Genomic DNA, 17,027 nt, shown 5'->3' on the forward strand with positions numbered 1-17,027 from the left:
GCATGCAATTATTTGGACACTGCTGGAATACTTAATAAATTAGAGGTGAGATATAAAATTAGCATTTGCTTATACGTAATTAGTAGGGAAAGGTGATATTTTCCCCCCGAAAGCTTTTTAAGGCAGTAATGCCGTGTAAGAGTTTGTGGCTGAAAAAACCACTCCGATTTAATTTGCAACTGTGAAAAAATAGGCGCTGTAAGGACTGTAATTGACTTATTAAAACATTTTACCTCCAGTTTGGTCCCCTGCGGTCTTATTTGAATTGACTTGGCTAATAAGCTAGGAATAATGTTGTTCATTGTTGCCCATACTACTAAGCCCCCCCCCCCCCATTTTTATACATATATTTTTACAACAGAATAGTTAATGAAGACATTTCACTGAGATTCATAAGTAATCTGTCAGTGTTTAATGTCTTTGAGCTTGTCGTGCTCTCTCTTGAGCTCATGGGATGAGGGTAATGTCCGGGCTCTATCACACCCAGCCAGGGGGGTCTTTCAGTCGCCACACAAAAGCCTCAGCCAGGCTTTACTTCAGCTCCGTCTCTCATTTCACTCCAATCCATGAATTCACGTCTTCCTCTGGTAGACAGCACTTAACGAGAATAAAAACAGCCTATTGAAATCCTATGCCATAAATCGGTCTCTAGATTTGTACCTCCGGCGTCCGACCCACAGCAGAACATGTCGAGAAACCGTGAACTGTGTATTAAGTTAAAGAAATAACATTTACAACTTATTACTGATGGCTGTGCTTAATGGAGTGCTGAAGATCTGGTCACTTTTATAGTCCTAGCTACGTTTTTTCTTCTCTACCTCTTTTGTGGTACAAAGAGGGGAATTGACGAAGAGGAAAAAGGGTGAGGGAAAGAGTAAGTCTGCTAAGGCCACCACAAACCTTGTCTTTTCCTGGTAATGGACTTATTAGATTTGTATTGTCAAAAAGGATTGCCCCTATGAGGTGCTGGAATTTCTTTTCAATTCCCATCAGACAAGGTAGTGGAGCGTGTCCGCCTCTCTCTGACAATAACTTCTGGATTTGTCTCTTTTTTTTCCACCCTTGTTGCCTTGTCCCATCACCGCCTCGTCTTCCTTCTCCATCCCGTCCCCCTGACCCCCTCCCTTTTTTTCGTCTGTCTTCCCCCATTCCTTTTTTTTTGTCTTTCCCTGTGTTCCTGTCTCCCACAGAGATTTGTGCAGCGGACTGTGGTGGCCATGGCGTTTGTGTTTCTGGCACCTGTCGCTGTGACGACGGCTGGATGGGTGCCGGGTGTGACCAGAGGGCGTGTCACCCGCGCTGCAACGAGCATGGCACATGCAAGGATGGCAAATGTGAATGCAGTCCCGGTTGGAACGGCGAACACTGCACCATTGGTAGGAGGAGAGAAAGCTTTGGTTGTTGGTGGGGGACTGGTTGGGTGTGTATGTCTGCATTTTGGTGAAGGGGGGTGGAAACCAACAAAAGGATACAGGCTGCCACTCTGCCTGTGTGTGTATGACGGAAGTGTTGGGTGAGAGGGGAAGCATCCAGTTGGAGAAAGGAGAGGAAAGCATGCTTAATTGAATTTGTGCAACTCGGTAAAGCATGAACAGGTTTACTCAAGGATCTGAGGCTTGCCTTCATGCATTTTAATGTGGGAATGTGCTAAGGTGTCTTTTCATTTTACTCATCATTTCCCTCATCTCTTTCTTTGCTCCCTTTTCCATTTACTATTATGTTCAAATGCTGACATGTGAGTCATTGTGAGCAGGTCAACCCCCCACCCCTGTGTTTGTTCTAACAAGTAGCTAAAAGTTAAGAAGTGACCAAAAGTCATGTTGACCCTAAATAGAATAAACGAGGTTGTCACTTTTTCCTATTAATAGCTCCAGTGTTAATTTAAGTGGCATTTACATGTTTTTATACATAAAGGCAAATAACACAACCCAAAGCTAAATTAACTCCACACCGTTTCTAAAGAATTGCAGAATTCCCAAATAAGTTTCATCCCTGCCAGTAAATAGGGTAATCACCTTTATTTTTATGTACTTATTTCAGAACTTGTGTTTATTATTTTCTTGTTAACTAAGCAGTAGTTGACCTCTAACTGGGATGTGTCTTTTGAAAATGCCTGCCTTTAAAATAATGGCATGAAAATATATTGAATGACTGATGGCTGATCTGAGTCTTGATTTTCTTAAATGTAAAATGATAATCAGATTTTTATGTAATTTCTATCAAAACTGAACCAAACCAATGGATGTGATGGCAAATTTGTCATGTTGTGTTTTTCTTTACGTCATTTTTTTTGTTTATTAATTTGCTAACTGCTGTTTATTTATAACTTGGTTCATGAAACAGCTTTTACAATTGTTTACGTAAACAACCCTCCTGCAGCACTAATAACGAGCTAACTCTAACATGAGTCAGCTATCACTAAAATAAACCACAAAGTAAAAGACTCCACACTGTTTGACAAAAAGTACTATGACATACAAGTCAAGTAGCAACAAAGCCAGGTCACCATCAGTCCATGATATTACGTCTCCTTTAGCTCGGCGAACTGAAAAAGCTAACTGCTAGCAAAACAGCTAAAACTATTTAGTGTTACTTTAAGTATAAATTTAAAAATGACCTTTTTTACACAAACACAGACCTCAGTAATGTGTGGAAGGTCCACACATGCTTGAATACTAACAGGAGAACATTAAAGGCACATATTTCGTTTGGTGTTACCCACACATTTAGCTCTTTTTAGTAGAGATAAGAAAGTTGTGTCACTGCTCATTTGTGACCTGCATTTTAGAATTCTGCGATACCACTCCAACATCAGAGAGGAAATAGCAGCCTTGGTATCACGATGACTCTGTGAATACAAATCTGTACCTCACCCACACATTTTAGGCAAAAGAAAACCAGGACAAAATACCTGAGAATTCTTAGGAGACCCTGCAAACCGACGAGGATAATTTTGCTTGCCGTATTCTCAGTTATGTCTCGAAGCAGCGCTGCCTGAGCATGAAGCCTCGACTCAGTTTGTGAATGTTTTATACTCTGGCCGTACATTATTGATGGGTTTTTTATAAAGGCCATATTGAGATCTCTGTTCAACAAGAATATTCCTCTGTGTCTTCCATTAAGATGCCAAAGCTCTCAATTTGAATCAATTTTCATTACTGAGAGCTCCGTGTTGACCCCAAGCCTGACGCTGTGGAACGCATGAGGTCTGTTTTGGTCCCCACTCTTGGCAGCGACTTGTGTGACCTCATCTTCTGCAGATGTGTGTCAAGATTAAAAGAGCCCTTTGTTGAACATCCTGACCTCCATCCTGTGCAGTTAGAGATTTAAGAACCACAATATGTGCATCAGTCGTGGTGCTTTTGAACGTCTCCCTGGAGATATTTAACCAATCCCAACATTTCATAAACAAGAACAGACTAAAAATTGAAGTTTTGTGTCTGATCTTTCTGGATTTCTCTCTTCCTCTTTGTTTCCCCTGTCAGCTTTCCGTCTCCATCCCTGTTCTCTGTGTTGGACTGTGTTTAATGTGCTGCTTGTAATGCATGCATGTAAAATGCTTCATGGGTATTTTTTCTTATTTTTGTTGTTTTTAAAGAGCAAGTTCACTGAAAATCTATTTTTAAATTAGTATTTATGAAATACAACCGGTCACTCTGAGTTTTACATGCCGGCTCAACATGAAAATAGTGTTCTACCCCAATTTCCTGCATTAGCCATTGAAAGAAAATAGACGGGGAAATGCTTGGTATAGAAAAGCCGCACAGATCTACACCACGATGTAAATTAGCATTCATGGACATCGACAGGAAAAGCTGTTGTTTTAGCATCCAGGAGAGAGCAGAGCACGTCCCGGCTAGTAGTAGCTAACTATTAGCATTAGCAACTCCACAACACAGCAGAATTCCTCCAGGCTTGTGTTATTTGTGGAGATAAAACATCAATGTGTCAGCGCAAACTGACTCAGTGGTAGAGTCGCATTGCTGTTAGCCAATCAAAGGAAAGATGTTCAAATATCAGGAAAGAAAACCAAATCCTGTCGTTGTCTGCCTCCTTTTGCTGCGGCTAACTTCTAGAAGCGTCAGAGCTTTTTCCCACCCAAGATCGACTCACAGGGCATTCCTTCATACTAGAGACAACTGCAAATGAATTTAAAAAATGAGTGAACTTGGTCTTTAATAAACTTTACTTTTTGTGATGTGAACTAACACACTGCCCTGCTATCCTTTCATGGAAGTGGCACTGTTCAAACCTTCCTTATATGTCTTGTCTTTTATCTCTCAAGCTCACTATCTGGATAAGGTAGTGAAAGGTACGGCATTCCTCCTTCAATGTATTTTGCTCTTAACCCATTGTAAATCCATTCAGCACGCACACACACACACACACATGCACGCACGCACACACACACACACACACACACACACATGCACGCACGCACGCACACACATAGACACACACACACACACACGCACGCACGCACACACACACACAAGACCAGTCCAAACACATCTCTCTTCCAAAGTAACTCATTCTACAGATCCTCCCCTCTCATTCCCTTTTTCTTTGTCTCCATAGTATTTTCCACTTAGCACCTTCACACCTGTTGAGTCTAGTTTTTTAACATCCGATGTTTGGTTTGTATGTATTCTTGTTTTCTCGGTTGGGGGATGTTGGGAAAGGGGATTCATAACCTGTGACATGAATTATAAATGAGGGTGCAGCCGTGTGCAGAGCCCGATAGGTGCTGAGGTCGCATCCTCTCTAATTAAAAGAGTTAAGGGTCTGCTTGGTGCTGTGCAAGCAGCGGATTGAGGCTTTGCTGCAGCCCTGTCTGCCTGCCACCATCCCCCCCACCCCCTTCGCTCTCGCTGTGTCCTTGGTTATGGACCACCTGGTGTATGGAGTGGTTGCCAGAGGAGTTTCTTAGAATATTTGCAGCCCGACGTCTGCAGTCGTTTCAGGCAGGCTTGGGCAGGGCTCTGCAGGGGCTCCTCTCTGGAAGTGCTGCCAATTAAGTTGGAACAATGCCAACAGAGAGTGGATCTTTATTATCTTCATGACAAACACTATGAGCTTCTTCATCGCCTCTTCTCCAATGGTCTAACCACCATTGTTTTGTACGATTTGCTCGAAACAGGCTGCACATGGGATAAAAAAGGAATAAATAACTAGCCCATTGTAATCTATTTATTGTCTAGAATAAAATAAATAAAACATGTTAATTCTTCAATTAAATGCAAAGATCAATTGAAAGGGGGACGTCAGATAAAGCAACATCTAGCACGTCCAGGAGGCTCAATCTTTAATTGACTTCATCAGTGAAGGTTTTTTTTTTTGTTTTGGTGCAATTTTAAAGAAAATAAATCATTATTGTTATTATTTCGATTTTGACCTAACGTAATCTGGACCAAACTACAATACAACTAAATAATTGGACTTGGTTGTCTCTTGACGTAATGTCCATGGAGTTTGATATATTTCACTCAAATTATTGAAAAACTCCACACATAAATAAACAGCAAAATGTGAAAAGCATAATGTAAAAAATGTGTTTTAGCTCTGCTGGCTGACTAGAGGTGAGCTTTCACAAACGAGAGGCGTTGCTTACAGCTATCCACCTTATTCCTGCGTTCCATCATGCTTTGCGGGAAAGACGCAAGCTACTTCCAGTCCCACATTTGTTTACATTGAGACAATGTGATTCCTTTGTGCAAATCCTCCTTTTATGGGCTTTTAGAGTATGAAAGCATGCAGGAACACCAGATGTCACAGCTCTAACGGGACATCGTTACAGTCCTGCCTACTGACGCAAAGAGGGACAATCTTAACATCTGGCCAAAGGTAACGTACAGTAGCATTTTAGCTACTTTCTGAACTCAGTCGCATCCAAAAGCGAGGCAATAAAAAGTCTTAAAAGCTCCGAGGCTGATCAGTACCAACATAGTAATAAGGTTGGCCGTGCTTTGTTGAAAGCGGTGGGACACGATCTTATGTACTTCAAAGCAGACGTAGAGCCGAGTCAGAGCCTTAAATCCATCATCACCAAGTTTTCGGTTTTAGTTTCTACATCAGGTGAAATACAAACAGCAGGATGGCACTTTTAGGTTAATAACAGCAGTCTAAAAAAAAACGTACCGACAATCGTGACCACACACTCTCTCACTCTGGAGGTGCATTGTTGTAAGTATCGCTCTTGTATCTACAAATTGAATTTTCTGTGGTTGTTAGTACAAGCACGAACAGCGTAACATCTTCCCGAGCCGCTTTAGTACATTTGTTGGGGGTAAATATTTTTTAAGTCCTCTTCAAATGTTCCAAAGACTGTTACTAGCAACAAAACCTCACAATACAAACCAATGGGTTTGCGCCACTTCCGGTATTTTACTGGAGGTTGCTCGCATCAATGTTTCTCCATGAGGCTACTCAAAAATAAGGTGGATAATCACGAAAGCAGGACGATGGGCTCACGGTGTAATACTTGTTTCGACCTCTAGATGGTGCCCTTTTAGAAAAAACTTCACATTGCTGCTAGAATATATCAGAGTTTCTTGAAAATATTTTCCTTGTCACCTTTAAATGATTCATAAAGGCACACTTGGCAGTTTTGGCTTGCTTTAAGCACCCTCTAGTGTTTGTTTAGTAGAACCAGAAGCTAAATGTATCTCCTCCTTGTGTGTTTGTCGTTTTAACACCTTAATCTAACTACTGAAATTTCTCCTCAGCCTTCATTAGTTACTGCAGGAGCGGTTCATCCCTAAATTGCACAAATCAGCTGTGTTTAGAATCTAAAACATGCAGGAAATGGGCTGGAAGCAGACTGCAGCGCTGGCATGTCCAACAGGTGAAGTTGCAAGAGCGGTATTCTGGCCACAGAGGTCGGTGGGGTCTGAGGGACATTTAATTAATCCTGTAAAGGGTCACTTTAGCACATACTGGCTCAAGAAAATGATTTAAATACATGAATATGTTGCATAGTACGCCTTTAAACGCTGAGTATGAGTTTATAACTCTTTATCAGGACAATCATTTTTTTTCAGTCATGACACGTAGACCTGAAACCTCAAACCCAAAAAAATAATCCAGTCGCCTTTTAAATAAATCTAAATTTGTTCTATTTTCCCCAATAATCTAAAACTTTCATCTACTTTTGAGGATCCTTACTTTTGAAGCGAAAATGGAGAATTTTTGCTTCTCCCTTTGTGCTGTGAGTTGCGTCATTTCCTCATCCTTACTCCTGCCCATCGTGGAATTGGCCCGCCTCACTTTCCCGTTCAGCTCACCTGCCTCTCCTCCTTTCCTTCTCTTTTATTCTCTGCTCCTGTTTTATCTGTGTGATGTGAGAATGTACAGTAGAGACAGCTGCTCCTGTCTCTTTAGTTGATCAAATGGGTCAGCTTAGCATTCTCTCTATCAAGGCAGTCTGCTAACAACACAATCTGTGACAGACTTATGCGTTTGATATCCGCAGATTTCACCCTCTTGACTCTGCAAGGGGATAATATCATAATGTAACAGATAAATGTCAGCGGAGGAATTATTGGCTTGAAAATCTTCTGATCTCTGCCCCTGAGAGGACCCATCCAAAGAGAAACAATGAGGTGTTTCACCTGTCAGTCGGCTGCAGCCTGCTTTAGATCCCCCGAGGTTGCACGCCCAGAAATACATTCATGTGACCTCTGCTTAAAGCAGCTGAGCACAACCTTATCTGTTTCATTCTAAAACACTTTATTTAGCCTTCTGCCTTTTGTTTATTATGGAGCATACTCTTTACCTGAAGAGTGGAATCTTTTTGATTGCTAGGAAGACTATAAAAGCTATTTCTTAAGTAATAACTGCCTTTTGGAGCGAGAGTAAAGCTCACTTTGTTTTTGCAGAAAGCAGAAGCTTTTTTTGAGTTTAAGAAAAAAAATGGAGATTCAAAACCAAAAGACCATTAAAATAATGATCCAATTAAATGACAGTGCACCAGGATATAGACTGCTGCTCTCATTCCACAGCCACAATGGTAAATGTACGAGCCAATCTACTGTAGTTATAAGTGAATATTGATTTAGAAGATCCCTTTTATCTGATTTTACTGCAAAGGGATATTAAAGCTTCACAAATGCTGCATCGGACTAATCAACTTTAGCTGCTCCCTTCTGGTTAAAACATATATACCTGGTATTATTCTTTTGATATCAGAGATATTTTAAAGACAAACCCTCATCATTAACCAGCCTATCGTTTTTGTAATATTAAAAAGAAGCACTTTTCTGGTTGGTGATTTGGAGAGATAAGTGCTGTTGCTGTCAATCCATTAATGGGAAATTTGGACCATTTTGTAATAAATATTTTGTAGATGACTTCCTGAACAGCTTATGTTTGATGAAATCTAATTCATGTCATGTACAACAGCGCAGCTGAGTTTCTACAAATCCATAAACGGCCAGATTTAATGGTGGTTCAAATTTATCTAATAAAATTTCACATCATTCAGTTATTTTGGCAGAAAGATTAAGAAATTCTTATCAGATTACATCTTCGGATGGCATGTTGTATTTTGTTGCTTATGCTGATTATTATGCTTCTAAGTAAATTAAATTACATGTAAATTATTGTTTAAAGGGGGCATATTTTGCAAAGTTCACCATTTACATTCTTTTCTGCTCACATGAGGGTCCCTACTGCCTCTATGAACACATCAAATATGAAAAAAAAATCCATCCATCAGTTTTCTTTCAGTGTTTTGTTCCAGGAATTATTTACCTAAAACAAGCCATGTCTAAATGTGTCACAAATGCGGAAATTATTATAGATTTTCACTGGAAATGATCATAGAAACACCACTGATCTGACAGGCAGAGCTGCTGCTGGAGAAGCAGCGCCTCTGCTCCGGAGCTTCTCAGGTTATAGCAGCCTGAGTGGGGGATGGGTGGGCGTGGCCAGCTTTTCTTACAGTGACAGAGTCCTGAAACAGCTAATTTTAGAACAAACTGAAACAGTCGAGAATAAAAAAATAAAACTGAGATCACTTTGTGTGGGTGCAATGTATGTTTTTAGATCATAGAACTATATTATAACAAGAAAAAGAATCCTGTTTCCTTTATTGTAAAAATAACACACAAAACGTTATTTTCTCATAGCATTTTGGACTTTGAAGCCATTTTAAGTCTGCAGCTAAATGGATTATCTGTTAGCTTATCAGTCCTGTTGGACATCAGTGCTGCTTCTCCTTCAGAAACCTAGCTATGCAAACTCGGGTAACCTTCATTAATCCCATAACAAAGGTTTCTCTGGAAAATTCGGTTTCCTACAGCAACACATCTAGTAGCTGTAAAACTTCTATCAGTTGTTAGTAGGAGTGTAAAAATACATCAGTCTACATTGATTCATCCATTTTAGGGTAACCGATCCAAAATGCAAAAAAAGATACAATACCTATTTGTCAAACTCAGTTTTACTTTGAAAATTGCTTTATTTTGAAGCTAGCAGTGCCAGTGATGAGAATGTCCTGAGAAATAGTTGTGTTCAATCACTAATAATATTGTTTCGTATTAATCAGTGGATCTTATATCAAATTAAATCAAAATGGTATGACTGAATGTGAGATACAGAAAAACATCAAATTGTGATCCACTCTATTGAGAAAATATCATATCGTGATCAAACCTGTGATTCGCCCCATAGAAAATAGTAGGCAAAAAAGTTAAAGGAAATAAGACGGTAGGCAAAGCAAGAGAGAGGAAAAAACAGTACTTAACACTGTATGTTGAGGGCAAGTATAATATTGCATCTGTTTACAAGATTGCATATAATATTGCACATTTAGTATTGCGCATCACCTTTCAGTCCTCCTCCTATTCCTTCTTGAAGACATTGACTGTCGAACAAAGGATTTACAACAGTATTTATGTATAATTAAACAAAAACACCTCAGAAATGTGCTAACATTCCCGTTAATATTTATGGATTGAACAATTTGTGTTAACATTTGTCTTCGTCCTGTTTTATGTTACACAGAGGGCTGTCCTGGTTTGTGCAATGGAAATGGTAGGTGCACTCTGGGTAACAGTGGCTGGTACTGCGTGTGCCAGCTGGGCTGGAGGGGCACTGGCTGTGACACCTCGATGGAAACTGCCTGCAGTGATGTCAAGGACAACGACGGAGGTAAAAATCACAAACGAGATGACGCTATTGCTTCCGACACTGACCAGGTACCGGCAGGGACAAGATCTAGCAATAAAATGACTCCCCCCAAGGCTTGGGGGTATTCTGCTCCATGCTTTCCAGGCTCAGTTGTGTTTTTATATAGGCCATTCTGATTTTATTTATACAGATTCAAAAACTATTGAAACTGTCTCAAGATACCTCACAGATTCCAGAGCCTCGACTCCCAGGAGGAAACTCGCTTTTAACAGGAAAAAAAGCAGAACAGACAAGAATAAAGTGAGCTTAAAAATATCCCAAACATATCAGAACAAAACATAAAAATATAGATGCAGCAACGTCGGCTTATTACGAAATGGATAAAGGTGAAACACATTATAGCTAAATAGAAACCAAAAACTCACTTTTTTAAAGCATAATGACTTTTAGAGGTCAATGTCTGTTTTCTTTTGTTTTTGGCTAAATGTAATTAATTCAGGAGCACAAGACGAATTATTCCCTGTGTGTAGAAAACAGAGCGGTCTCATTTAAAGTACTACTGAAAGAACTCATCTGGAGACTTTGGTAGGGTTTTGTCAGTCTTTTCTAAATTTTCTTTTTCACCTGGAGCCTTCAGCAGCAGCGGATCCCTGGGGTAGTCCTTGTTTTTCCCTCTAACTAGCCCTGAGCAGAGCCAGCCAAGGGGGCTGCGCCGCTCTTCAGGCCAAGCGGGAGATGTGACTTCCTTCTTTCCAGACCCGATTCTCCGTCTTGAACTATGCACCAGCCTCCCTTATTTGTACAGAGGCAGTTTGACTTCCATCACTTTGCAGGGGCCACACAGCTCTCAGCAGCAAAAGCAGGGTGCTGCTTGGGATTTGACTGACTCCTGACAGCACGGTTTATTTTTATCACCCATCTGACCAGATATGCAACTGAAAGCAAAGGGTTGGGGAGTCCAGTGACCCACTTCAGCGAAGTAAAGTGCATTGCACAGCAACTCTTCCTTGTTTTTGTGATGTTATCGAATGTGCTGATAGAGAGGCACGAGTGATGCTGTAATTCCCTCATGATTGAAATATACAGTGATGCATGAAGTTTCAGGTGACTACAAACTGTAATTTTAAGCTAGTTTTGTGTCTTCAGCATGTTATAAAAAAATTCAAAAGATCTTTTTTCCCCAATAATGAAGGCAAATACTATTCAGAACTAAATAAACCAAAAGACAAACATCGTCAAGATTGGGAATTGGAACAGCACCAGACTGCAGGGAGGCTCGCCGAGTGAACAAATGGCTTTCTTTTCAAATTTAAAAGCTGTTTATTTGCACCCAGTAACACTTGGAGCCATTGCCTACATTTGCAGCACATTTATGCAGATTTTAAACCTTTTATGCTACATTTGGTTTATTTTAGTGCAATTGTACGTTTCTGAAAGTTAACCAGCTGATGAACCAACCCTCTTAAGTACAAAAAGAGCTTAAACTTAATTATGCTAACCCAAACCTGCAGATTTTGTAAATGCCTGCAGGAAACTGAGGTGGATTGTGGGTAGGTGGCATCAATTCAGGAACTATTGCTGCAAAGTTAAGGAAAATGACTGAAGATGTGAACACATTATTGTTCATAAGCCTCTAAAATTCATTCTGTAGCTTAGCAACAATCCAAATGATTGAGCTAGGGCCAAAACATTTTCTTTACAGGAACAAAGTAAAGCTTTGTACAGATAAAACAAATATAAATAAGGTTGCTGAAAGCATTTGTGCTTGTGATTTTTCCTCTCAACGTTTTCCAGAGTTTCCAACCTTAGCGTCTGCTGCCAGGTGAGAGTTCTCGCTGCTGTTTAATGAACCTGTTTGTGTTTAACCTTCTCAGATGGCCTGGTGGACTGCATGGATCCAGACTGCTGTCTTCAGGCAACCTGTCACACTACTTCATTGTGCGTGGGTTCGCCCGATCCTCTGGACATCATCCAAGAAACACAGATGTCCTCTGCGCATAGCAACCTGCAGACGTTCTATGACCGAGTGCGCTTCCTGGTGGGCAGGGAGAGCACACACGCTGTTCCCGGAAAAAACCCCTTCGACGGCAAGTGAGTAAGAAGAACACTCACCGGGCACCGGTCACACTTGGCATTTAATTTTTTACCTGAGGTTCATGCAGCAGATTTTGGAAACATTATTGTGTTTTTGTGGTCAGTAGTGCCGGGGGTGACCATTCTACAGTGTTTCTAGTACTTTATGTTAATCAGTACAATACCATGGCACTACTGGCGAGTTTCATGTGCGGACTCAAGTATTGACCACTAGGGCGCGTAAAAGAATGATGAAAATTGCAGTTTTACATGATGGGGACAGTATGCAGTCAGCTTTCTCTCTAAGCAAGTTGCACAATCATATGTCTGTGGCCTATTCTCCTCCTCTGACAATCTTAAAGAATAAGTTTACTCATATTTTTAATACATTTGCAGAGGAATGAGTGTCGTGTAAGTCTGCTGGTGAAGGTTCTCTCATCCAGGTCACGTTAATTCCAAAGGGGTCGAATGAAGGTGACTGGACTTCTTTGGTTTCTTGAAGACCTATCGCTTCTTATCCAAGGAGCTTTGTCAAATCTTACTGGAATATGGGAGAGTCAAGCTTATAAACTTTAGCTGTCTTTTGTTGCTTAACGAGCTGAAACTACCTATGAATGCCCCTCCTCCCTACCCCCAATGAGTTGTTAGCCTTGTCATTCTCTGGGGACAAAAGGCAATGATGCTCCTATTTCAGGTTGTAGACGTCAGCCGGAGGAGAAAGTAGCTTCAGGCGACAAGGATTTGGATTCTTATTTCCTGATATTTGGAAATCCTTCCTGATATGTGGACATCTCACTTTGGATTGGCAAACATCAACATGGATCTACCACTGACTCCGCAACGTTGCAACGTTTATGTTTTATGTCCACAAATAACACTAGCCTGGAGGAGTTCTGCTGTTTGGTGGAGTTGCTAATGCTAACAGTTAGCTTCTACTAGTCGAGATGTTCTCTGCTGCTACCTGGACGCTTAACCAACAACAGCCTTCCTCGTCACAAGCTAAGATGAGTTAGTTCATGAACGTTAAGTGACAGTTATGTCTAACTGACATAGATCTGTCAGGCTTTTCTGAACCGAGCGTTCTTACGTTTAATTTCTATCAGAGGCTAATGTCAGAGAAGGGGTAGAAGGCTACTGTCACGCTCAGTCTGCATGTTAAACACAGAGTGAATGATCTTTTTCAAAAAGAATAAGTAAAAAAGGGTTTCTCAGTGAACCTGCTCTTTAAGACACACCCGATTACCAGAGTAACTTCAAAAGTACTTTTGTCAGTTATTCCTGATGTGTGTGGTGTAGGAAGAGTGCTCTGGCCTGCTTGAGTGCACTTCTGGACAGCTTTGATCACATGTATGTCCTGGCTTCTATACATAATGGCCATTTAAATGTTTAGATTTTCTTGATTAGATTTTTGGGGGCAAAATAATGCGTCGTATAGCCAATCAGAAAGCGAGGTGCCATGTTTGTTTACTGTGAAGTCACGCTTGATCTGACACCTGTAGCAATTAATACATATTAATAATGACCAATAAGATGTGATGATTCCATATAAATATGAAATATCAACCTGATTGATCTTTGAATGTTTAATCAGACAGAGTCAGTATATAGTTTATAAAATGAATTAAATTATTTTTCCTTAACTAATAATTTATACATGACAAGATATGAATAATGAGATGTGGTGTGGTGGATGTGAGGTGTTGTGATGGAAGCTAGATGTTGTAGCAACCGTTCTTTGTATCTGAGAGAAATTGTGAAATCCGGATGTAAAAGACTTTGTTGTTTGTTCTAAACTAGAGAGTTGTTTATTAAAAACAGCATCAGACGCAATCTGTCGTGCTAAGTCCACGCACCCTTGGTGTGGTGGTTCTCGTTCGATCCGGGGGTTGATGGTCACTGCTGGTGGAGTGAACCTCTGATATCAGGAACCCGTAGATAGCTCCGATAAGACCCGTCCAGTCTGAGAACCCTTGAGGTGAAGGCAGGAAGCTGGAATGCTTATTTGTGTCTAAGGTTGCCGTTTGCTTGGCTCGTAGAAGAGCCGGTTGTCTGGTATCAGCCGCAGCGTTGCAGAGAGGTTTTGACAGGAGGTCAAAGGAGAGGATGGTTTCAAAAAGGCTTCTTTCCCGAATTGACCGGTTCGAGGGTCAGCGAGAAACTGAATTACTCGGGAAGTAATTCTTGTTTTATTAAACTACTTTGCTATGATTTCTGGCCAAGTTTGGCCAATCAGAATTTGACACGTTTCTGAGTATTTACCAACATCCCTCAGAAAGCCACGCCTTCCTTCAGATACAAGATTCTTAACACTGTGAATAAGAATCTTTAAAACTCCTATGTGAAGTGCATATTAACCTGAAATCAAACACATAGTGGTTTGTGATATTAATGGATCATTGTAAGAACAATATTCATTTCAAATTCATTGATTTAAGCAGAGATTATTCAACCCTTTGATTTAAAAATCTTGCTTATTCATCACAAATGAGTATTTAACTTATAACTATAACATCGTGGAGTCTTCACATATTCAGAGTGAAGAATGTTGACGACTGGCTTTCACAGAGAGTGCAGGAACCTTGGGAGAGAATGTTTATTTGAATGTTTTATCTTCATGGAATGTCATCACGTGCTGAGCAGAACCTTCTGGATTTAGAAGGCCAAATAGAAAGTGGATTTATGCTGTAGATGAAAGGTGAACATGTTGGTCAATATATAGGTGAAAATTGACCCTTTTGGGCATTACACACCACACCCTGTAGCACCAAAACTACAAGAGCCAACATGCTTTCATAAAATTGGTCGACATCCTGGTTCATGTGGAATGAGACTCACCAGAATATCAGTAAAAATCTGGCTTCAGTCTGTGTTTTTAATACTCAGTATTTACGTTCCCTCTCCGATTTCATGGACTGATCAATTTTAAAAGTGCAAAGGATACAATCAATAACTGGATGCAAACGTGAATAAAATTAAATGCATTCAAAATGTGCAGGAAAGCACATTAAGAATGCAAAAAATAAACATTTCTTTCACGACCAGAATCTCTACATCTAGTCACTGTGGCTTTGGCCCAAATACTTACTTTGGTATAAAACCTCCTCTTTGTGACTCATCTTTCCAGTTCTGCATAAAAACAGCAAAAAATAAACCACAACATTTTAAGGAAAACATTATCTCAGATGGAACTGCAGGAGGAGGAAGCAGCTGTGATCAGTGGAGGCTTAAATGGACAAAGACTGATGCTACGCTCCGCTGAAAAGATGATAGACAGATGATGATGGACAAACATAGAATGTGGCAAATCAAGAGCGCTCTCCTGAAAGAAAGGCATCTCATATTCATGTATTGTGATTACTTTTACTGTAATCCTTCTGAGGCCCACTCCCACATGCAGAGCTCATGACACCCCAGCCATGGAATATGAGATCCTTTTATATCAGCCATGATAGCAGTGAGAATCCCAAAAGATTTTTCGCTTTGTCTCTTTTCTTTTCATGTCTAATCGCCCATGTGGCAGTGTCACCTTTACATACCACTTGCTTATGTATCTGTCTGATCTTTGTTTATTATACTAATGTGGAAGACACAGACAACACAAAAATCAATAGAGATAAGATAAGATTGTAGAACGCTTGGATAGTTTATAGAGAACTAAGAATAGAGTCAGTTTGGGAATAATTTGGGGGAATTTATTTATTTTTCAAAAATAAAATTGCATTTATTTGTGTGACGTACAAATTCTGGCATTCTATACGTAATTTTTCCAGTAGAACAAAGTGGATTCAGTATGCACACAGGCATCAGTGGTGGACCTAAGGGGTGGCCAGGGGGGCCATAGCTTCCCCTTCAATATTGTTGGATTGCCCCTCTTGTGCTCCCTGGGAAGACCACTTTCTTAATTAATTACATTAATGTTCACACAAACCATACATTTCTCTTCTTCAATCAAGACAAAATATTAAAGCCAATAAATACATTTATTTAAAAAGAATAGAAGAATTAATTTTTTTATGAATAACACTTTCACTGTGTAAGTACATTACTGAGGCTTACCATCTTTTAACGATAAATTCTAAAACTTCTTGTGAATATTTATTTGAAACAGCATCAGGCACTTTTTAAAAGTCTTAAACAATAACATTTGAGACAAAAACAAAAATAACTGAATATTGTCTTTTTTAAAGGCATCCCTCAAGGTTCTTTCTTGGGAACTTTATTGTTTTCTACTTATGTTAATGATATGCCCCTGTGCTGCATAGACTGTAATATTCATCTTTATGCTGATGACAGTTATTTATTGTAGTAAGCCAACTATCACTGAGATGCATTTTTCGCTACAAAAATACTTTAATTCTATTCAGCAGTGGCTGTTGGCCAATAAACTTCACCTTGATAAGTCAAAATCATATTCCTTACTGTTTCATAAGAAAGCCCTAGATATTGGCGAAAAAACCTTAAGCTTTGTTTTCTCGACTCCTCTCCTCTGGAGACCATAAAATATCTTGGTGTTTGGCTGGAACCTGATTTATCCTTTAAAACACAAATACAATCAACTACAAAAAAGTCAATTTTCGTCTTAAAATCCTCTATCAAGCTGTTAATTGTTTTAACTTTCTGGTTAGGAAAATAATCGCCACATAGCTGCTTCTGCCTATTCTGGACTATGCTGACATTATCTATCAGAACACTTCATCCTCCTGCTTGCACTCTATTGATGTTGCTTATAATAGTCTCTGTCGTTTTGTTCTTCATTGTCCATTTAGGACACATAGAAGTGTGATGTATCGACAGTTGTCCTGGTTCGCACCTGCTGTCAGGAG

The 17,027-nt window shown here is 40.0% G+C and overlaps 1 protein-coding gene across 10 annotated transcripts in view; it reads left to right on the forward strand.

The window, feature by feature from the left end:
• tenm4 (teneurin transmembrane protein 4) overlaps positions 1 to 17,027 on the forward strand; it is a 224,535-nt gene that overhangs the window by 140,632 nt on the left and 66,876 nt on the right. For 6 of the 10 annotated variants that reach the window (XM_054742618.2, XM_054742619.2, XM_015951299.3 and 3 more), the window contains 4 exons: positions 1,191 to 1,376; positions 4,286 to 4,312; positions 10,006 to 10,152; positions 12,006 to 12,222. In XM_054742618.2, coding sequence (XP_054598593.2) covers positions 1,191 to 1,376; positions 4,286 to 4,312; positions 10,006 to 10,152; positions 12,006 to 12,222 — 577 coding nt within the window. The remainder of the gene's footprint in view (positions 1 to 1,190; positions 1,377 to 4,285; positions 4,313 to 10,005; positions 10,153 to 12,005; positions 12,223 to 17,027) is intronic. The other 4 variants (XM_054742620.2, XM_054742621.2, XM_015951301.3 and 1 more) reach the window with 1 other exon arrangement.

The sequence above is a fragment of the Nothobranchius furzeri genome, chromosome 13 (genome assembly GCF_043380555.1).
Source record: "Nothobranchius furzeri strain GRZ-AD chromosome 13, NfurGRZ-RIMD1, whole genome shotgun sequence".
NCBI classification, from domain to species: domain Eukaryota; kingdom Metazoa; phylum Chordata; class Actinopteri; order Cyprinodontiformes; family Nothobranchiidae; genus Nothobranchius; species Nothobranchius furzeri.